The following is a 22,331-nucleotide window of genomic DNA, read 5'->3' on the forward strand; positions in this document are numbered from 1 at the left end:
TTGGGGTGGAAGTAGGTCACATTGAAGCCATATAAGCTTATCTAATCCCCTGAAATTTGGCAGAGATTTTAGCTTGCAGCCAGGAATGGCATTTTGTGTGTATCTGAGCTTGCTTGTACACACATTTGCAAGTGTATTACACACTTTTGTTTGTTTTTTACTACAAGCGGTTGTGTAGCCTAGAATGGTTAAACACTGTGTATAGGAAGTTGGTTATCCACTTCTCAAAAAAACAAAAATTTCAGTACGAGTGCATGTGGATGTGTGTGCATACCTACCAACACAGCTGAAAAAACACACATCCAAACAGACCCCTGCGCACGTTGTCATCTCTATACCCCATAATCCACCTGTCTTTTTCTAGAAAGCACTGACTCAATTTTTGGATCTGATTTTCATGACAAAGCGAATGTCCTCTTTACAGAGAGATGTCTGGGTATAAAAGAGCTGGAGTGGGATGGGCCTGAACCAGCACAGCTCCACACCTCTACCCCCTCCACAGGCGCCACCACCAGCTGAACCTCTGCAGAATGGGCCGGGTGAGTACGAAGGTGATCAGGACACTCTGAACTGATTATTGATCATTTATTGTAAGTTTTTATTTCATTTATATCATATTTTATATATATTTTGAATAATATATGGACCTGTGATGTAACCAGAGGTAGTTTGTTAAAACAGTATCCAAGGATGAAATAAAATTCGAATGTCTCCTTCGTACAGATCATTTTCTACGAGGACAAGAACTTCCAGGGCCGTCGGTATGAGTGCGACAGCGACTGTTCGGACTTCCATTCCTACCTGAACCGGTGTAACTCCATTCGCGTGGAGAGCGGGGCTTGGGTGGTCTACGAGAGGCCCAACTTCATGGGCTACCAGTATGTTCTGACCCGGGGCGAGTACCCAGATTACCAACGCTGGATGGGTCTGAATGACCGCCTCTGCTCCTGCAAGATGATCCACTTTGTAAGTCGCACACATGCATTGCAAAACATTGTGTAGTGTGTGTATTTGATGTTCAATAGGTGTCCCTTCCTCTCCAGGTAAGCGGTTCTGAGTACAAGATCCAACTCTATGACAAGGGAGATTTCACCGGCCAGGTGTTCGAGACTACCGATGACTGTCCATCCGTGGTGGAGCGCTTCCGTACACGCGAGGTCCACTCCTGTAAGGTGCTGGATGGGATCTGGATCTTCTACGAACATCCAAACTACAGGGGGCGCCAGTACCTACTGGAGAAGGGGGAATATCGTAAACCCATTGACTGGGGCGCCGTCTGCCCCACGGTTCAGTCCTTCAAACGCCTGACAGAGTGACGTCTGAACTGTAAATCCATCCATCTCCAGTCCTCCTTTACCTGCCCAACCACAACAGCACGACACACCTGTGCTGAATAAATAAACAAACGCGTGGTTGCAAATGAAACTGTTGAGGGTTTTGTCTCTTTTTGTGGATGTGTGAATGACTTTGGAAACTACATACTTCCCTGAATAAAACCGACTGATTACTGCAAAAGGTATTTGGCATACCAGGTGCGATAATAAATGACTATAATAATATTAATCAATGGTTAACCCATTGGCATGCAGGTTGCTAAACCCTGTCCTTATTATATCACTTTTTATCATCTTAGTGCAAACTTTTCATGGAAAAAAACTTAATGGAAATGTCTGCAACAATATAAATACGTTTACTTTGGCCAAATAGCGTAGCTTTTGCATAACTTGTGCCCCCTAGTGGTCAGGTGGAGTTTATAAGGCCTTTCCAAATAACGTCTTAAGTTATACATGAAAGACACTGATGCAATTTTGAACTCCAAAATCAACTTAAAGTTAATTTAGCACATTATGTATATAAATCAGTCCAAGTATGATGTCAAAAAATGTACTAATTTACTATTTGATGATATCAAATTGGTAGTGTAATTTCCTGCAAATTGTTTCAAACATAGTCAACTGTGCAAATGCCTCTCCTTGTTGCTCAGTCTACTACTTCAGTGTTGTATGATAGTGAAAAAGGATTTTGCTTACTTTTACAGGGATAATGTGACTGCTAAATGAAATGTCTAATGCTGTGATGTATATTTGCTTTTTACTTATATCTCTGGCCCAGATAGCAAGCAATGATCGAAATAATGTTAAATCAATTTTAATGTGTCAACGTTAACCGCATTGAATCAATATCACTTTTGCACCCACAATTAATGTTGAAAAATGTTGAAATTTCCACAAAAAAAATCAATGGTAATGGCACAATGTGATGTTGTTTCAACATCATGCTTGCACTCTGAAACACAACTACAACTGACTTAAAATCACACAGCCTGAAATCAACTGAAAATAAAAGAAGACAATAAATCTCTCAAGATCTCAGCATAAGCTCTTTTTGAGAATTAACAGAGGTTTAGATGTTGATGTTTTATTGAAAATGTTTGGTCACCATTTTGGTGATCAGTGTTTCACTTAGTTGGGTATTGACTCTTTTGTGTGTGTGTGTGTGTGTGAGAGTTTTTGGGCTTTTTAACAGTGTTTACCAAAACACATAATTTGTTTTTTCAATAAAAACGCAAAAACTAATAGCCTTAAAGATACTTAGTTAACTTACCATCAAACATCCTCAAGTATAAAAAGAAAAACAACCATGTAAACCATGTTCATAAGCAGTTGAATCATCACTGTTTTGGCCAGGAGCGTTTCTAGATTCATCAGAACTGGGGCACAGTTCCAGCTCTAGCGCTCTTTATAAAGTATGCATCTTTAAAATAATGTATTACGGTGCAATAAACCTCTGCAAATGATTCAATGCACGAGTAAGCTGTCCAAATTTATCAAATTGGTGGTATTGCTGAGAATAATTTCAGGACTTTGCAAACCCGTTTCACCAAATAGATCAAAAGAGTAATTCATTCGGCAGTTTGGTTAGTTCTGATTCTAAGCAGCTGATGGAAAACATACAACATGATTGGTGAAATAATATCAAGGAAAATTATTCTCAGGTTGGTAACTATTTTACTGAATAAAATGACTTATTCAGTAAAAATTTACTGGGGCAGTTTCACTTGCTTTTCATTCACATCTGAACTGAAGAAACTCAAAGGTTTGACACGTTTTTGTTGCTTATACTGTATTTTCTCATTTCTCAAACTTTTTTTTTTGTGTTGGCTACAGTTTCCAATTAGCAGTATTCAGATTTCTTTACTCTTATGCATCTTTATATTAAATGCAAAATTACACGGACACCGCAAGAAACAGTAGATCATATTTGGCTTGACTGTTTTAACCAAAACTTAGTCGGTTACTGATTTGTTAATATTAATATTGGTTAACTTTTATTTTCAAATGTTCATAAATAGGCTATTTATTATTTGTATTATTATTATAAAAATATTGGTAATGTCAATCAGTCTCTATGGCAAAAACAGGGGAAAAACACCAACCAAATAAACCACAGCAGCAGTTTTGCTTGTGTGCTATTGTTTAATTAGCATATACATTGCAAAAGTCGAGCTTGGCTGTTGAAATCTGTTTTCACTGCTTCTCTTCTCTTCTTGATGTAATGTCATAAACCACTATTGCAACAGTAGCCATGACCACCACAGCAGAGACGACCAATCGAATCACAGCTTCAGTGAAACCACAACACTGGACAGAGTCTGAGGAACCTGCGCCTAGATGATGACAAGCACCAACAACATCTCAACTGAAAGCAAATCCATTTGTCTGTGATATTTCTATAAAAATGTATTAATATCACAGCTGATGTAGGTACCTGCACATGTGTGACAGAATTGACTGATGTCCAGAAGATGTCGAGTCTGGTTTCTGATAGGATTGTTGATCACACAGCTGTAGGTGTTTTCATCCTGATTTTCCACCTCCAGAGGCAGTGAGAGATTGATGCTGAGATCAGACACACTGATGCTGGACAATAAACTGTTTCCTTTGTACCAGGAGAGAGTCACATGACTCACATTCACCGCTGAACACAGCAATAAACAATTTGATAAACAGTTTGAAGAGACACTGGTGATAACGGGTATGGGCAGAGGAGCTGAAGGAAATATAAAAAATAAAAAAAGAATAAATTAAATTTAAAAACAGTCCAAACCTCTACTGTACATAACGTATATATCTGTGTTTGACCATCATTGTGTAGAGTGACAGAATCTGTATGAAAGTATATCAGTATATCAGTCTGTATCAGAATCAGTGTATTCACAAAGAGTAAAAAAATAATAATTTTATGAGTTCCACAGAAGAAATGGATGCTCCGGCACACAGCTGGCCGCATGGCCTACGCAAGTATGCATTTCCCCCAATGAGCCTTCTCGCACAGACATTTTGCAAGATGAGGAGCATGTCCTCATTGTTTCGACTTATTGGCCCAGCCTGACCTGATTCTCTGAACTTGTACTCCACGCAACTGCCTCTCCCTGGCCAATTCTTCTGAGGAAGGACCTTCTTTCTCAGAGAGGGGGCATCCACTGGCACCTGGAAGGTTTAGGTACCATCCATCACTTTGGCTAGAGCCTCGTCGACTTAGACAGGCCTACACCTTGAAGTGGAACCTCTTCACCACTTGGTGTTCTTATAGTCAAGAAGACCCCTGGAAATGCCTGATCGCGCCCGTGCTCTCCTTCATTCAAGATGGGTTGGAACGAAGGCAGTCTCCTTCCACCCTGAAGGTCTATGTGGCTGCCATTGTGACCCACCATGATGGTAAGTCTGTCGGGAAGCAAGACCTGATCATCGGGTTCCTGAGAGGGGCTAGGAGGCTCAATCCACCTCGCCCTCAGCAGGTACCCTCTTAGGACTTCGCAGTGGTTCTCTCTGCACTGCAGGGAGCTCCCTTCGAGCCTTTGCTCTCAGTCGAGCTGAAGTTTATCTTGAGACCCCGACCTGAATACATGCCTAAAGTTCCCACCACTCCTTTTAGAGATCAGGTGGTGAACTTGCAAGTGCTGCCATTGGAGGAGGCAGACCCAGCCCTGGCGCTGCTCTGTCCAGTACGTGTTTTCTGCACTTATGTAGACAGAACTCAGTGTTTTAGGACCTCAGACCAGCTCTTTGTTCATTACGTAGGCAAGCTGAAGGGAAAGGCTGTCACCAAGCAGAGGTTGTCCCACTGGATAGTGGTTGTTATTGTCTTGGCTTATCAGGTTCAAGACCTGCCATGCCCCCTAGGAGTGAAAGCACACTCAACTAAGAGTGTTTCTTCCTCCTGGGCGCTGGCACATGGTGCCTCACTAACAGACATTTTTATAGCTACAGGCTGGGCGACACCTAACACATTTGCAAGATGTGTCCTCCCATCCGTGTCCTCCCCTATACTCGCCCCTTCGGGCCAGTAGGTAGGACCTACTGTGTCAATTCACTGTCAATTGCACCATTCCAAAATTAGGGGTGACTGACCTAACTGCCAGTAGGTGATGGCAAATCTTAATGAGTGAGTCATTCATTCAAAATGGCAGATTCATTCTGGAATAAAGCAAATAACGGCCACTGAATCACGGAATCGATTCATTCAAACACCTGGATTCGTTTAGTGACGAAACACCACAGTGACGAAACTACTGCTGCCACAAATTGCGTACACTGTGGCTTGTTTGGAACTGTCATTGGAGAAATAGAGCAAAAACAGAGAATATTATATCTAAAATGTCACTTATCACAATATTAACTCTTTGTTTACTGTTGAACTGTTGTAAATCAATATCACATTTGCAATCATGCTAATATTCTGAAAATATTGTTTAATATCATATGTTATATAAAAAATAACTCATACTAGGGCCATTTTGCCACCATATCTTGAATATTAGGGGCATTTTATTAATTCTGGTGGCATTTTAAAACACTGGTATCAGTTCTGTATGTTGTTTTTCATCATTAGAAAGAGTGACATATTTGGCATTAAAGCACTTTAAAAGAAACGATGCAATGTCAGCAAATTTACATCACGTTAATAACAAAACCATCATTATTATTTTAATCTATTGACAGCCTAGCTAGCAAAAATGTATAATCTTGTAATAAAGAAGCATGCTGTTTTGACCTAGTTCATTTAGTCAAATGAAATAAAAAGATCAGATTAAGAATGAAGTTCAAGGTTTTAATGGTTGTGTCTGATATCTCTTTCTAGTTGTTATGCATACAGCAAATCTTCTTTTATGAATATGGTCAGTTTCTAAGTGTTTATATCCTAAAGAAACGATCTTGAGAGATTTTTTCTACCCTCTGTATTTGGCGCGCTCACCGCGCTGTATGATTTGCCTGTGCTTGTGCAGCGTCAAGCAATCGCACAGACTCTTATCACTGGTGTTGGTGATTCCTTAGCTTACATTCTGTTTATCAGTTGATGCAATTAATATTTATATAATAGTAATTTAATTACTTTAGTTGTTATAAAGTCTTTCTCAGGTCATACAGTTCAAGTCAAGTCAAGTCTGGAGTCATTGGATCTCAAGTCAAAGTCGTCGGGTTTTTTTTTTCCATTTAGTCAAGCAAGTCTCAAGTCTTAAAATTGCGACTCGAGACAAGTCATGTGACTCGAGTCCCCCACCTCTGGTAGCCACAACCACCACAATCAGCTTCAGTGAAAACCACAACAGTGGACATGGTCTGAGGACAGATGATGTCTGATTCAGTGCTCGAAATGAAATATACTAGTGTAGCTACTGCTCACCGCTAACGTACCTGGACACGGTTGACAGAGTTCAGTGTTGTTAAGAAGTTTAGTTTGGTTTCTGATGGGATTGCTCAGCACACAGCTGTAGGAATCATCCAGACATTCAATCTCCAGAGGTAGAGAGATGCCGTTGTTGAGATCAGACACGCTGATGCTGGACAATAAACTGTTTCCTTTGTACCAGGAGAGAGTCACATGACTCACATTCACCGCTGAACACATCAGGACACATGCTGAGCTTGATGATGAAGGACGTTCACTGGTAATGACAGGAGCCACTAAATCTGACAAATCCCTTCCTATAATTAAAAAAACATGTTCCAGTATGAAAAAAAAATGTGTGAGAAATAATATTAAAACAGGAAAAAAGAAATCACACAAATTTCAGTGCAAAAGTTGATTAAGACTATATCATCGGCTTCTGGGTGCTGATTTCCAGGACTTTTCTGTGACCTTTCCAGTAGTTTGTGGTTCCTGGATAAAGATAATTTTGATGCAGGCCAATTTGAGGAATCATTTTGAAACTTTGTGAATCGTTTGACTGATTCTTTGAAAAGAACCGAGTCAATAGAACAGCTTAGTCACAGTTTGAACATCAGTGGCTTACAAGCAGGTTTTACTCTACTACAAGATCAATAGGCCTTTACTTTATAGCAGAAAAGCTGACGTACCTGGACACGGTTGACAGAGTTCAGTGTTGTTAAGAAGTTTAGTTTGGTTTCTGATGGGATTGCTCAGCACACAGCTGTAGGAATCATCCAGACATTCAATCTCCAGAGGTAGAGAGATGCTGTTGTTGAGATCAGACACGCTGATGCTGGACAATAAACTGTTTCCTTTGTACCAGGAGAGAGTCACATGACTCACATTCACAGCTGAACACATCAGGACACATTCTGAGCTTGATGATGAAGGACGTTCACTGGTAATGACAGGAGCCACCAAATATGACAACTCCTTTCCTATAATAATAATAATAAAAAAACATTGCAGTATGAAAAAACTGTGCAAGAAATAATATTAAAACTTGATATTATAAAAACAAAATAGTAGTAATAAATGATTAAATACTTGCTGTTGTTTGACCGTTAATTCAACCAGCATACTTTAATGTTTCTTCCACGGACCCGTTCTCTCATTTCATAAAACCGCAAATGCCGCCATCTTGCGGGTCATTTAGCTAGAAACTTTAATGGAAACTTCCTCACTTAACAAAGTGAATGACTTTTACTGTGATATTTTTGTTTTGTGGATTATAACAGACTTTTTCCCGCTTCAATCAACACTGTAATTTATTTCTTTCCCATAAAAAAACTGAAACATACTTACTTCATTACGGCCTACAGGCTATCAAATAAATATGATTTGTTTAGACAAAATTATATGCAGATTTGCTTTTATCTGTCAATATAACAGACTGTGTTTATCTCATTATTTTCGACCAGAGGACATTTGTATAATCAGTGTATGTTATTTTTTTTTGACAGATGACAGTCTTAAGTTTGAGTTTTTGTCAAAACATAGCTCAAAAGAAAGTCATTTCTTACCCAGCTAACAGAATTTTGTTATAAGAACGTTCTCTAAATATTCAGTGTTGGTTCTGGGAACGTAAAAAACATCCAGGAAAGTTTATAAGGTATGATTTTCCTCAAACGTTCTTTCAACTTAATTTTGATTTAAAATTCAACATTGTAGGAATGTTGATTTGTAACATTCCAAGAACATAAAATGTCCAGTTTCCTTAATGTTAGTAGAATGTTATTTAAAGGTTAGTATGATGTTCCTGAAACATTCTTTCAATCATTAAACACCTGCTGTCAACAAACACTGAAAGAAAGAGAAATAAGAACACAAACTACAACTTTCTTCAGCCACAGCCTTAGATGAACTGAAGATCAAAGACATTAAATCTCTGAAGATCTGATTAAACAACTCCACAAACAGCATTACCAGCTTCACTTATTACTAACCAGACTGACTTTATTTCTGTCACACGTCTACAAAAATTCTTATTGAGAATTAACAGGTTTAGATGTTTCGTTTGAGGTCACCATCTTGGAAATTGGTGGTTGCTTTAGTTGAGCTCTTGACCCCTGAGTATTGTAAAGCTGTAGTTTGTGTTCTTATTTCTCTTTTTTTTCAGTGTTTGTTGACAGCAGGTGTTTGAATGATTGAAAGAATGTTTCAGGAACATCATACTAACCTTTAAATAACATTCTACTAACATTAAGGACATTTTCATGTTCTTAGAATGTTGAATTTTAGATCAAAATTAAGTTGAAAGAACGTTTGAGGAACATTATACCTTATAAAAACATTCCTCTAACGTCAAGAAAAGTGAACGTTTTTTGCGTTTCCAGAACCAACACTGAATATTTAGAGAGCGTTCTGTTAGCTGGGTATTTTGTAAAAAAATGTAATTTAATCTTTAAATGATTTAATCTAGCGAGGACAGGGCAAAAAACAACTGCTCACCATAGACGTTCACATTAAAAATCTTGTTTGAAACTGTGCCGGCACGGACGATGAGTAGTTCATACAATCCATTCTGTGTAGTTGTGATGTTTGTGATGGTGAGCGATCCTGTTTTGAAGTCCAACTGGAGTCTGTCTCTAAAAATGACATCAGGAAAAGAAATGGTCTGCTTAATAATTTCAGCTATACACACTGAACTGTTGAGCCAAATCCACAGCACGTGATCATCCGTCAGTATTTCAGTAAATCCAGTGTGTAGAGTGACTGAATCTCCCTCGATCACTGATACTGTCTCCGTTCCACCTGTTTGAGGACCAAACACACCTGGAGAACAGACAAGAAATGATTCCAGTTGTTAAATGTTGAGCACAACAAATGTTGCTCTATATTACGTGTTAATATTTTTCATGATTTCATAGGTTTATTCCTTTATAGACTCCAAAAGTCAGATAGTTAAAAAAAAGATTAAATCTAATTATAAAAAATAAAACAAGAATTAAAAGCCATAAAAACTTACCCACTAACAGCCAAATGTGTAAGCCAAAAGCACACGTGTAAGCCATATTCTTCAGCAGTGGGATGACCAATGCTTTTGAAGTTTTTTGTGAAAGTGATTGATTCTTGATATAATAATGCAGGTGAGGAGTATAGATGTGCAGATGCAGAACTGAGCACCACTGCTTTTATTTCTGAATACAGGAAGACATGGGCGTCTCTAGTATTTCTGGGCCCTGAATAGTTTATTGCATATGGGAGTCATGTAGGAAACATGGTCTATAACACTATTTTCAAGACTTCTCATTTCACACAAATGTAATGTTTGTAGATCTCTGACAATCATTTCCTCTTTCATCATTCCCAGAAGACCCACCCAGAGACTGTTCTCTCATGATTTTTAAGTTTAGAATAAGCATTAATTGAATTTTAATAAAATATTTTGTGCAGCGAGAATTAAAGAGTAATAAACTATCAACTGTAAAGAAATATTTGAGCCAAACATGAAATTGTGTTCATTTATTCACCCTTAAGTTGCTATGATTCACTGATTGGTTTATTTTCAGATTAATGCCATTCACATAAACATTATAATACATTTAAATGTAACGGGTAAAATTTCTGTCATTAATTACTCACCCTCATTCCACACCCACAAGACCTTCATTCATCATTGGAACACAAATTAAGATATTTTTGCTGAAATCTGAGAGATTTTTTGTTGAAAAATTGTTGAATAAAGTCATTTTTGTTTTGTTTTTGCAAGTCAAGTCAAGTCACATTTATTTATATAGCGCTTTTACAATTGGTAATTGTTCAAAGCAGCTTTACATATTAGATGCACAGAAAAAGGGAAGTGGTTAAAAATAAGCTGTACAAACAAGCGTGGTAATATGTAACATATACAAGATGGTGCTACATTAAGCCAATGTCGGCTGACTCCCAGGGGTGGAAAAAACCCCCTAGGAGAAAAACCCGGCGTGCTAGCACTGGGAAAAAAGTCCTAGGAGGGAAAAAACCCCTTGGAAGATATATATAATATATGTAAATGGATAAGGAGATCAAAATCTGAATTATACATTTTAATTATAGAGATTAAAAATAGATTATATATAAATATATGTAAGCGGATACGGGGATTAAAAATCTGAATTATAGATGCAGCCAGAACTGGGTCTGTAGGCCCATTGTCTCCTGGGCTACGTTGTAGTCAGGTCCAGATACAGGTTCTCCATCTGATCTGGATACGGCCTGGATCCAGCACCCGGCAAACCTCAGGATAAGCAGAGAGACAGATATTAGCGTAGATGCCATTCTTGTTCTGATGTACAGGTATATCTAGTGTTATAGGAAATGTTCTCGGTTCCGGCCGACCTAATTATTGCAGCGTAACAATCCTTTAACGGATTTGAAAAAATGTTAATGTATTGATAATGTGTTATGTGTATGCAAGAGCAAAGAGATGTGTTTTTAGTCTAGATTTACACTGACAGAGTGTGTCTGCTTCCCGAACAATGCTAGGAAGATTGTTCCAGAGTTTAGGTGCTAAATAGGAAAAGGATCTGCCGCCTTCAGTTGATTTTGATATTCTGGGTATTATCAACTGGCCTGAATTCTGAGATCGCAATAAACGTGAAGGACTATAATGCATTAAGAGCTCACTTAGGTACTGGGGAGCTAAACCATTTAGAGCTTTATAAGTAAGTAGCAAGATTTTAAAATCTATACGATGTTTAATAGGGAGCCAATGTAATGTTGACAGAACTGGGCTAATATGGTCATACTTTCTGGTTCTAGTAAGAACTCTAGCTGCCGCATTTTGGACCAACTGTAGTTTGTTTAAAAGCCGAGCACACAGAAAGTATTCTCGTCACTTCACAACATTAAGGTTGAACCACTGTAATCATGTGGACCATTTTAACAATGTCTTTACTACTTCTCTGGACCTTGAATGTGGTAATTTCGAGATAAAAAAAATTTCATTTTTGATTTAATCAAAAACATCTTAACTTGTGTTCCAAAGATGAAGGAAGGTCTTGCGGGTTTGGGACGACATGAGGGTGAGTAATTAATGACAGAAATTTCATTTTTTGGGTGAACTAACCCTGTAATACATTTCATGTTGTTCAATTGTCTGAAACAGGGCGTTCATATAGTATCACAGAGAACTGAAACCATTCCATTTTAATTGGAAAAAATACTATGAAAGCAGAACTTAATCACATTAGTCTGGTGGAATAAAGAAGTTTCACATAGGATAAGCATTTTCACACTGAAATGTCTAGTGCATTTTGTTTAGATTTTAGGAAGAACATAAAGAAAAGAATGAAAAATTGATTGAAATCCATATTCTTGTGTGTTTTTGCTTGTGTTCAGCTCTTCTGGGGCCGGTTGCATAAACCACTTAGACTAGTCTTAAAAGTTAAGACACTAATGTTTTTCATGAAGAGTGGTCCTAATTTTTTTAAAGTCTGTTACATAAAAAGGTAGATTGGTGTAATTTGAATTGGAAAAATAACATTGATTACCCCTTGGTTAACTGCAATTTGGTCAAACTAGTTCTTAAGACACAGTCTTAATAAAGTGACTAAGTTTATGCAACTGGCCTGGTCCTTATATTATAAATCACTATGGAAACAGTAGCCACACCCACTACAGCAGAGATGACCAATCAAGAACCTACACTTACATTATGGCAAACTCACCAACAGCATCTTAACTGGAAAACAAACATCCTCTATGATGTACCTGGTCTTGTGTGACAGGGTTCACTGACATTGAGATGTCGAGTCTGGTTGCTGATGGGATTGTTCAGCACACAACTATAGGTGTTTTTATCCTGATATTCCACCTCCAGGTGTAGAGAGACGTTGCTGATGAGATCAGACACACTGATGCTGGACAATAAACTGTTACCTTTGTACCAGGAGAGAGTCACATGACTCACTTTGAACACTGAGCACAGCAGAACACATTTGAACAATGATGATGATCCTGAAGATGATGAAGAACATGAAGAATCTCTGGTGATGACAGGAATGGGAAGGCGAGCTGGAAAACATGAGAGAATAATATGAAACAAATTACTATATGCTAAATAATTTTACTAAATATTCTGAGGTAAATCACTTTAAAGGATTAGTCCACTTTTAAATAAAATTTCCTGATAATTTACTCACCCCCATGTCATCCAAGATGTCCATGTCTTTCTTTCTTCAGTCGAAAAGAAATTAAAGTTTTTGATGAAAACATTCCAGGATTTTTCTCCTTATTGTAGACTTCAATGGGGACCAAACAGTTGAAGGTCAAAATTTGTTTCACTGCAGCTTCAAATTGTTCAACACGATCCCAGATGAGAAATAAGGGTCTTATCTAGTGAAACCTTTCTGAAAAAAATTGAAAATTATATTTTAACATTTTAACCAGAAATGCTCATCTTGAGCTAGCTCTCTTCTTCTTCTCTATTTGAATTCTGGCAGTGTAGACACTAGCTAAGCGCAATACTGTCCTCCACAGGCCAAAGTTTGAACTAATTGTTATATACTATTGAACTAGAATATTGCATATAAAAATTAGTTCAAACTTTGGCCTGTGGAGGGCAGTAATACGCTTAGCAGCGTCTACACTGCTGGAATTCTAATAGAGGAGAAGAAGAAGAGAGCTAGTTCAAGATGAGCATAATTTAATAATTTTCAATTTTTTTCAGAAAATGAGCGATGGTTTCACTAGATAAGACCCTTATTTCTCATCTGAGATCATGTAGAACAATTTGAAGCTGCAGTGAAAGTAATTATGACCTTCAACTGTTTGGTCCCCATTGAAGTCCACTATATGGAGAAATATCCTGGAATGTTTTCATCAAAAACTTTAATTTCTTTTCGACTGAAGAAAGAAAGACATGAACATCTTGTTGTTCATTCTTGATGTCTGTGTGTGCCTAAAAGAACTTGGCGATTCTGCTTGTTATCATCAGGTGTCTTCAGTAATGGTCAATCATCAAAACAGTTTACTGTCAAGCTGTTGTATTCGTGTTTTATATTTATTGTCCAACATTCCCAATTTTTCTGATGCATGTCCTTAATTTAATTTCATATGTTGGTATTAATTCAGTGTTTATAATGCTAATACTTGAACTTCAAAGAATTTCAACCCAAACTGTTTGGGTTTCTAGAGAGGAAAGAACACATTAAATTCAACTACTCACCATAGACAGTAACACTGAATGATTCTCTTAAGAATAGACCAAACATGTAATAAAGTCCGGAGTTCTGATGTTCCTGATGGTCAAAGATCCAGTCTGATTGTCGATCTGTAGTCTGTCTCTGAACATGTCATCTTCATAATACATCATTTCACCCGTGTTCTCATCAAGCCGAATGTCTCTAACTATACGAGTATCTTCAGGTGCAAACCTCCACATTATATGTTGCATATAACGTCGTGGTATATCACTAGCATTAGTGTGTAGAGTGATACTACTATCTTCACTCCATCTGTATCAGAACCAAACACACCAAAAAGCAAAATTTAACCTATGCAGAAGACGATGTTCTCGTGACCTTGAGCTACATTCCCTAAAAATTCTCTAAAGGTGATGAAAATACTGAACCCTTAGAGAACATTAGGAACGGTCCTAAAACATCCTCTTTTGGTAATGAAAGTGCTGCAGTACAAATATGACTTTAAAGGGACATTTTGGTTATTTTATGGTCACATGAGAACGTTACAAAGAAGACGTTTGGGACGTTAACCGAACATTCCCATATGGTTTCCTGTTAGTTAGATGGGGACGTTTCATTCAGGACTGCACTGCATCTTCCTGACCCATTTGAAAATGTTGGTTAAGGAGCAGCCATTTCAACTATAGGTGAAATGCAAAGTTCTCATGAAAATAATAATACAAAATAAATTACAATCAAATAGTAAATCCTTGCTATCTCTAATTTTTCCTATATTTGTGGACCACTGGATAACCGACATTTCTTTTAACCAATCACAAAGGCCCTTGGGGGCGTATAAGTGCACTGTCACTTCCGTGTTTTTCCTAAGGCAGCCTATTTACATCCGGTGCAGTGCCAGAAGCAATTGTTCCTTACACAGAGCTTTCAAAATGACATAGTAGAAGATGACTTCAGCCTACAAAAACTTTCCCGGATTACTATAAATGATGTTCATCGCATTGTCTGTCAGCTTTGTATATTATCTTTGAATGTGTTAAGTGTGAACACACAGTGCTTATGCCTGATTAAGGATCTGCAGACCAAGAACCAGTGTGAAAGAAGTGCTGCAAAAACATTCCAGTTTGGTTCCCTAAAGGTTCCTGTAATGTTGCTAAAGGTTCTGAAAACATTCAGTAAACGTGACAGAGGGATCTAAATAGAACTAAAACCAATAACATTCTAGGTTGGTCCCCTAAAGGTCCTGCAAACATTATGGGAACACATGTGTTAAATCTGCTCTGCTCAGAGTACATTTGGTCCCTCTCTAAATAATGTTAAAATAACACTGATGCAGAGTTAAAGTTAATGAGATAATTAAGCAATTAATTAAGTGATGATTGAGCATTAGTGATGAACACCTGCTGTTAACAAGCTGAATCACTGAAGAAATGAGAAACACAAGAATTACAACTGAATCACAGCCTTAGATCAAATCAACTGAAGATAAAAATCATGAAATCTCTGAAGATCTGTTTAAACAACTCCACAAACAGCATTACCAGCTTCACTTATTACTAACCAGACTGACTTTATTTTCAAACATCTACAGAATTGAGAATTAACAGAGGTTTAGTTTTATTGGTCAAGAAAAAGAAAAGAAACAACGCCACCATCAGGGAGATCAGCATTTGCTTAAGTTGAGCTCTTGACCCTTGACTTTCTATGTTAGATATTTATCTGCAACAATTCATATGTTGTTGTAAAGTAGTGAGGCTAGTACTTTACGGTGAGCAGATATTAGCTGTTGTTATGTGATGATATAGTCACTATGAAATTGCCTGATTGCATCCAAAACAACTGATCATATATGTTTTGTCATTTATACATTTTGGTTTTGCATTACCAACCCTGTGAAACTACAGCATGAGACAAAATTGTTGCTGCTAACAGATATATTGAATCATTTTAAAACCATGTAGTGCATAAAATTTTTTGAACTACTGCATCACTTAGATTCACACAGACATCAAGAATCAGCATATGAATTTCAACAATGGTGATAAAAAATTGAAGCTTTACAGAGAAATTTGTTTAATGGAATTTTTATTTGTTTTTTTGAAACAGTCAAGAAACCAAAGAGAAAGAGCCCTCTTTGTGATCTACATCTGAAAGGGCTTTAACGCAGGAAATTCAAGCAGATCTGCTCCTTCAGTCTTTTGATTCGGTAATATAAAAGTGTTTTTTGTGAAACTTTATTGCAATTGCTCAAACAAAATCTATTTTATAGACGTAAAAGTGTCAGGAGCCCAACTAAAACACCCTGACCACCATCACGGTGGTAATATATATTGAGACCAATAAAACACCAATATCTAAACCACTGTTAATTCTCAATAAGAACTTCTTTAGACGTCTGACAGAAATAAAGTAAATATGGTTAGTAATAAGTTAATCGGATCTTTTAATCAGATCTTGAGAGATTTAATGTCTTTTACCTTCAGTTGATTTCATCTAAGGCTGTGCCTGAAGTAACTTTAACTCTGCTTCAGTGTTATTTTAACACTATTTAGAGAGGGACCATATGTACTCCATATGCAGAATTGATTTAACTCTGGGGATTTTACTGTGAATGTAGTGTAGAGACCTAGAGAGAAGGTCCTATAGTAATAGTCCCCTAAACATTCCCAGGCCAGAACGTCCTGAATGTTCCCCGTTTCTTCATCGGTGGATGACTTTGCACAAAATTTATACACTGATTCTTAATGTCTGTGTGTGTCTACATGACCCTGTCTGAATTTTTTTCTTTTTCATAATGACTAAAAAACAAAATTTAAGCTACAGTTATAATAACATAGAATTAATACTACTGCTTTCACATCTTTTTTTTTTATAGCAAACGAAGAAAAACAAATATTAAAAAGTCAAGGGTCAGGAGCCCAAATAATGCAAGTGCTTACCTTCATAATGGTGACTTCAAACATCAACACCTCGTTACGAAGTTTTGTATGAAAGAAATAGAGAAAATGAAAATAAGTGAAAATGCTGATCTAGAGAGATGTGTTAGTGTTTAATGTTCTGTTTCTGTTATCTGAGTTTTGAGGTTACCATTGTGCTGAAGAGTAGCTCCTGTGCTTCAGTCAGTGATGATTCACAAACATTGATGAACTGTTGCACGTTGCTTTATTTAAAGATACCAACTGTGTAGTTGTTGATGCAGTGATACATTAGCTCATGCATGTGCTGTTATCAGCTATTAATGACTTACTGCAAAAGATTTATATTTTTTTAAGAACAATTTTCTTAATAATAATTGAAGAAACACCTGTAAAGTGCTTTTTTGGATTTTTTTTTTATTTATCTTGATTTTACAGTTATTGTTTGAACAGCTGCTTTTGTTAATTAATTTAGCTCTAATTTTCAATTTTTGAGAATGTTCTGGGAACATAACATTTCCAAATAAAATATGGTTCCCTAAACGTTAAGAGAATGTCCTGGATGTTCTGTGAAGGTTCGCCAAATAACTTCCCCCGAACCTGATCTCCACATCGGAACGTACTGGGAACGTTACAACATCCTTAACACCAGTGGGGAAGAGGTTCGTTCAGAAATGACAATCCTGTCACACTAATCACCCTTATGTCGTTTTAAGAAAAGAACACAAAAGATGTTTTGACGAATTTTGTCGATAAAATTCAAGTCAGTTTGGTCTAAAACAACCCTTTCAATTTTCCAAATATCTTCTTTTGAGTTCCACAGAAAAAAAGAAAGCCATACAGGTTTGGATTGAGAAGATGGTGAGAAAACGATGACAGAATTTCATTTTTGCGTGAACTACCTTGATAACAGTTCATATAAATCCCGAATATAATGAACATAAAGCCATAAAAAACACTTTTAACTTACCAACCAGACGCCATAAACAGAAGAAAACAAATGCGCAAAACGTTTTTTCAATCAGATATTGGAGGAAGCTGTCAGTAAGAGCTTTTTATCCAGTAGGCCCACGTCTCTTGTGGCTAAATGTCTCTCTTTCCAGTTACGTGTCCATGTTTACACAAGCAAAACAACATTTTGGTTAGTTATTAACCAATATGTGCACATTTAAATGCGGTTGGGGAGAGGTTGAAAAAATAAAGACAGCGTTTTCCTTTTTTAGTGAAGCTTTGGCTAAATCAGCATTATCTAGTTCTCTACTGGAGAACTGCTTCATTATCTACCTCTGCTGGTAGATGCTGTTACTGCACCGTTCTCTCATTGATAAACATTCAAAATTAGTCATTAAAATTGCTTCTAAATTAATTCAACATTACTCATTAAATTACATATTCACACTTCACTCCTTTTTTTTCTTGAATTAAAAACAAAAGAATCGACTGACTCCAATTGTTTTATTTTTCAGTAAAACTTACACTGACAGAGCCTATAGATTATTTGATAGCATTTTGGGTGTATAAAATGATCCCCTGGAAATCCTTTAAAGGTGCTAAAGAGGATGTTTTGTTTTATACATTTTTGCAATATTACTTGAATCTGTCTTTACTAACTGATAAAAGACTATTTATTAGGTGCACTGAAAGGAATAATATTAATATACACCATCTGTGCACGAGGTAGGGCCTTAAAAACATCAGCCAATCGTTTACACGATCATCGCGTAAACGATTGGCCCTCTGGCTTGTCAATCACTGCCATAACTTTCCACACTCTACAGCCCACTCAGCAGGGGACTCCTAGGCGGATCCGCATTCAAGTCGCCAAATCCGCGTGACTGTCACAGTCGTTTTGACGCCAAACGAAAGCAAACCCTGACCTCTGTGATGGTAACTTCCTTTGGTGATTCTGCTTGTTATCATCAGGTGTCTTCAATAATGCTCAATCATCACTCAATTAATCACTTAATTATCGCATTAACTTTAACAACGCTTCAGTGGGTGGAAAAAAAAATATGGCAGGACTTTTACTTTTTGAGCCCTGGACTTTCCACCTCTGTGCGATACCTCCGCGGTGGATCCGCCACGGAGTCCTTTTGCTGTGTGGGAGGCACCGCATGCAATGTTTTTGTCAGGAGACAGGAATAACAACTGCAGATTATGAGTTACCTGCGGTGAGTCCGACATAATGAATCCACTAACACGACACAGCGAATGCCGGTGGTAAACACTCATGTTCCAATACTCGAGCATGAGTTTTGGGAGGCATTCCCTCGAAATGAGCTGTGAAGGAGGGGGGTTGTTCTTACGCATGCGCTCATTTCAAAAGCTCACTAACAGTCTTTGGATTCTCAGTCGACGAAAAGATCCTCTTTAGCACCTTTAACAATGTACTGGGATTCAAACAAACAATGTTCAGTTCCTGATGCTCAGTTCAAACTTCATTCAGCCCTGACTCAACAACAAGCAAATTACACCAAGAAGAATATTTAATATTCAATTCAATTCAATTCAAATTTATTTGTATAGCGCTTTTCACGATACATATAATTTCAAAGCAGCTTTACAGAAAATGGATGTCAACATTACAATTTAAAGAATGCAGTTAGCAAATAATATACTTTAGGTAATTACAATCACTGTTAGCAGTTTAACTGAAGGTAGAATTAATGAGCTCCTGGAAAATGAATTACATTAACAATAAATTAGGATATAAAGATTGTGCAATGTGAATGTTGATCTAGATGATTGCGTCTCCTGAAGTCCTCGCAGGAGCTGGCGCCGTCTCTTCACAGGTGATGGTCATCTGAGGTCTTCTTAAGAGGCTGGATCCAAACTGAAGCTGATGTATTCAATGTCATGCTTCAGATTTTTATTGCCTTTAAAGCAAAATACTATTTATATTTATATATATATATATATATATATATATATATATAACACTAATCCCTGTGCAAAAGCTGATTGAGACTTTGACATCTTTTTGACCAATGGATTTCAATGACTTTTCCAGCAGATTGTGAATCATTCTGATTCAGACCGATTTGCTATGGAATCATTTAGAGCATTTTGTAAAACCTTTGACTATTTCATTGAAAATCAGTCACAATTTGAACATCAGTTTTACTCCAAACAAGATCAATATTTAGTTTATGAAATATTTACAACAGAACAAAAGAAAATGTATACTCAAACTTCCATGTTTTCATTAAGCTATTCATTTCCTTTTTTGAATTTGTAAAATTCTCTTTAATTGTCCATGACCAGCTTTTTTTCAGCTCTTCTTGATGTAATGTCATAAACCACTATTGCAACAGTAGCCACGACCACCACAGCAGAGACGACCAATCGAATCACAGCTTCAGTGAAACCATAACACTGGACAGAGTCTGAGGAACCTGCGTCTAGATGATGACAAGCACCAACAACATCTCAACTGAAAGCAAATCCATTTGTCTGTGATATTTCTGTAAAAATGTATTAATATCACAGCTGATGTAGGTACCTGCACATGTGTGACAGAATTGACTGATATCCAGAAGATGTCGAGTCTGGTTTCTGATGGGATTGTTCAGCACACAGCTGTAGGTGTTTTCATCCTGATTTTCCACCTCCAGAGGCAGTGAGAGATTGATGCTGAGATCAGACACACTGATGCTGGACAATAAACTGTTTCCTTTGTACCAGGAGAGAGTCACATGACTCACATTCACAGATGAACACAGCAATGAACAATTTGATAAACAGTTTGAAGAGTCACTGGTGATAACAGGTATGGGCAGAGGAGCTGAAGGAAATAAAAAAAAATAGAGTATATATAAAAAAAAAAAGAATAAATTAAGAAACAATTAATAGAGGGTATATTATTGCTACTTATTTTATCATCACAAGCTTTCAAAGAAAGAAATGCATACTTCTATAATGATCTTGAATCTATATTCTGGCATATAAAAAACTTTAGCAGTACTGCTGTCAATTAATATTCTTATACCATATTAACACTGTGAATGAAAACATGACTTGTTGAGAACAGGTATATCAAATTAAAGTACTCACCATAGACAGTAACATTGAATAACAGCCTGTCTTTCTTCATGAGTAGTTCATAAAGTCCATTATCTGTGGTTTGGATGTTCCTGATAGTCAGAGATCCAGTTTGTTTGTCGATCTGTAATCTGTCTCTGATTCTCTCAACATTAAAATATGTAATATCAGATTTCCCCCCATTAAACTGAATGATTATAATAGTTTGTTCAGGCCCAAAACGCCACTGTGCATAACTTTTATCAACATCTCTATTGTGTAGAGTGACAGAATCTCCCTCCATCACTGACACTGTATTTATATTTACTCCATCTGTATCCAGACAAAACACACATAGATAACCAGATTAAAGGGACAGTTCACCCAAAAATGAATGTTTTGTCGTCATGTACTCACTTTTATGTTGCTCCACACCTGTTTGACTTTCTTTCTTCTGTGGAACACAAAAGATATTCTGAAAAATGTTTCTGCCCATAGAGTGAAATCTAAAAGAGCCCACTGGACCTCACTGACTTTCAGTGTATTCACAAAGAGTAAACAAACAAAAATCTTCCACAGAAGAAAGTCAAACAGGTTTGGAAACGACATGAGAGTAAACAACAGAATTTTAGTTTTAGGATGAAATAGGCTAAATAATAGTTGTAGACATAAAAATTGGTTTAACTCACCAACCAAATGCCATAGATAAATGAAGATAAACGCGCAAAACATTTCGAACCGTGTGAGATGACGGAGGAAGTCTAATGAAAGAACTTGTGTCAAAATAAACCAGCATACTTTGACCACTGTCCTTTTTTGTCTGTTCCTCAATCTCTCTAGTCACATGCTATCAGCAAAACATATCAGCAGCTTCAGTTGGGCTCTTGAATCTTGACTTTTTATTATTACTCATTTAGAGCACAATCTCTGAGCTAAATTTACACTATTGATTACAGCACCCCTGTGATTTTTCAGTAGATGATTCTCTGTCATTTAGAGACAAAAACATGAAGATTCAGCGTATGAATCTCAACAATGGTGAGAATAATTGTAATTGTAATAATTGTAACAATTGCAGTGCATTCTAGGTGCCACCAATCAAACTTCATCCATGGCTCCCATCATGCATTGCTGCATGAATAAATTATGAGCTAGATTTTCTTAGTGTTTTCCTTTATTCTCACCAATAAATTTTTGCTGTTGTTATGTGACTTTTTAGTAGCACAATCAACTACATTTTGGCACTTTAGGTTCCATTGTGCCATTTTCTCCTTGTCTTTTCAGACAGAAGAAAATTACAGTCAATTTAAAAGAGTTTTTCAAGAAAGTGTGAAAGTTGTGTTCACGTGTTGCATTTTCTGCATGGGGCGAGATGTAGTCAGAATCACTTTCTTTGTTCACAAAATTTCAGTGACATTCTGTCCCTCATAGTAGCAATGAGGAGTCTAAAAGAGTAAGTTACTTGACTTTGACTATATTTGGATTTATTGCTAGTGTAAGAATTTAATTAGGCTGGTAACCAGACAGTTGATGGTAGCCAATGACTTCCATAGCAGGAAAA

General features: G+C 37.0%; 3 protein-coding genes across 13 annotated transcripts; 1 reads left to right on the forward strand and 2 right to left on the reverse strand.

Annotated features, from left to right (window-relative positions):
• The first annotated feature begins 530 nt into the window (after positions 1-530).
• Positions 531-1,316, forward strand: crygs1 (crystallin, gamma S1). 2 transcript variants are annotated; one of them, XM_067396400.1, is made up of 3 exons: positions 531-551; positions 724-966; positions 1,044-1,316. In XM_067396400.1, the coding sequence occupies exons 1-3, from the start codon at positions 531-533 to the stop codon at positions 1,314-1,316; spliced, it is 537 nt and encodes a 178-aa protein (XP_067252501.1). The 2 variants fall into 2 exon arrangements, with proteins under 2 accessions (XP_067252501.1, XP_067252502.1); XM_067396401.1 differs by having other exon boundaries at positions 531-539.
• Positions 1,317-3,475: 2,159 nt separating this feature from the next.
• On the reverse strand, positions 3,476-17,914 carry LOC137027835 (carcinoembryonic antigen-related cell adhesion molecule 1-like). 7 transcript variants are annotated; one of them, XM_067396396.1, is made up of 8 exons: positions 17,721-17,902; positions 16,775-16,804; positions 9,680-12,708; positions 9,163-9,486; positions 7,359-7,649; positions 6,696-6,986; positions 3,769-4,050; positions 3,476-3,667 (listed from the first exon to the last, which is right to left on the reverse strand). In XM_067396396.1, exons 3-8 carry the CDS (start codon positions 9,723-9,725, stop codon positions 3,528-3,530), a joined length of 1,374 nt encoding a protein of 457 aa, XP_067252497.1. In that variant the 5' UTR covers positions 9,726-12,708; positions 16,775-16,804; positions 17,721-17,902; the 3' UTR covers positions 3,476-3,527. The 7 variants fall into 7 exon arrangements, with proteins under 7 accessions (XP_067252497.1, XP_067252498.1, XP_067252500.1 ...); XM_067396397.1 differs by lacking the exon at positions 17,721-17,902 and adding an exon at positions 16,923-17,708; XM_067396399.1 differs by lacking the exon at positions 16,775-16,804 and having other exon boundaries at positions 9,680-9,851; positions 17,721-17,914.
• Positions 17,915-19,313: 1,399 nt separating this feature from the next.
• LOC137029219 (hepatic and glial cell adhesion molecule-like) lies at positions 19,314-21,557 on the reverse strand. 4 transcript variants are annotated; one of them, XM_067398778.1, is made up of 5 exons: positions 21,460-21,549; positions 21,188-21,224; positions 20,804-21,103; positions 20,253-20,534; positions 19,314-20,151 (listed from the first exon to the last, which is right to left on the reverse strand). In XM_067398778.1, the coding sequence occupies exons 3-5, from the start codon at positions 21,072-21,074 to the stop codon at positions 19,997-19,999; spliced, it is 708 nt and encodes a 235-aa protein (XP_067254879.1). In that variant the 5' UTR covers positions 21,075-21,103; positions 21,188-21,224; positions 21,460-21,549; the 3' UTR covers positions 19,314-19,996. The 4 variants fall into 4 exon arrangements, with proteins under 4 accessions (XP_067254879.1, XP_067254880.1, XP_067254878.1 ...); XM_067398779.1 differs by lacking the exon at positions 21,188-21,224 and having other exon boundaries at positions 20,253-20,423; positions 21,460-21,557; XM_067398777.1 differs by lacking the exon at positions 21,188-21,224 and having other exon boundaries at positions 19,314-20,145; positions 21,460-21,557.
• Positions 21,558-22,331: the final 774 nt, after the last annotated feature.

Source organism: Chanodichthys erythropterus, chromosome 10 (genome assembly GCF_024489055.1).
Source record: "Chanodichthys erythropterus isolate Z2021 chromosome 10, ASM2448905v1, whole genome shotgun sequence".
NCBI lineage: Eukaryota > Metazoa > Chordata > Actinopteri > Cypriniformes > Xenocyprididae > Chanodichthys > Chanodichthys erythropterus.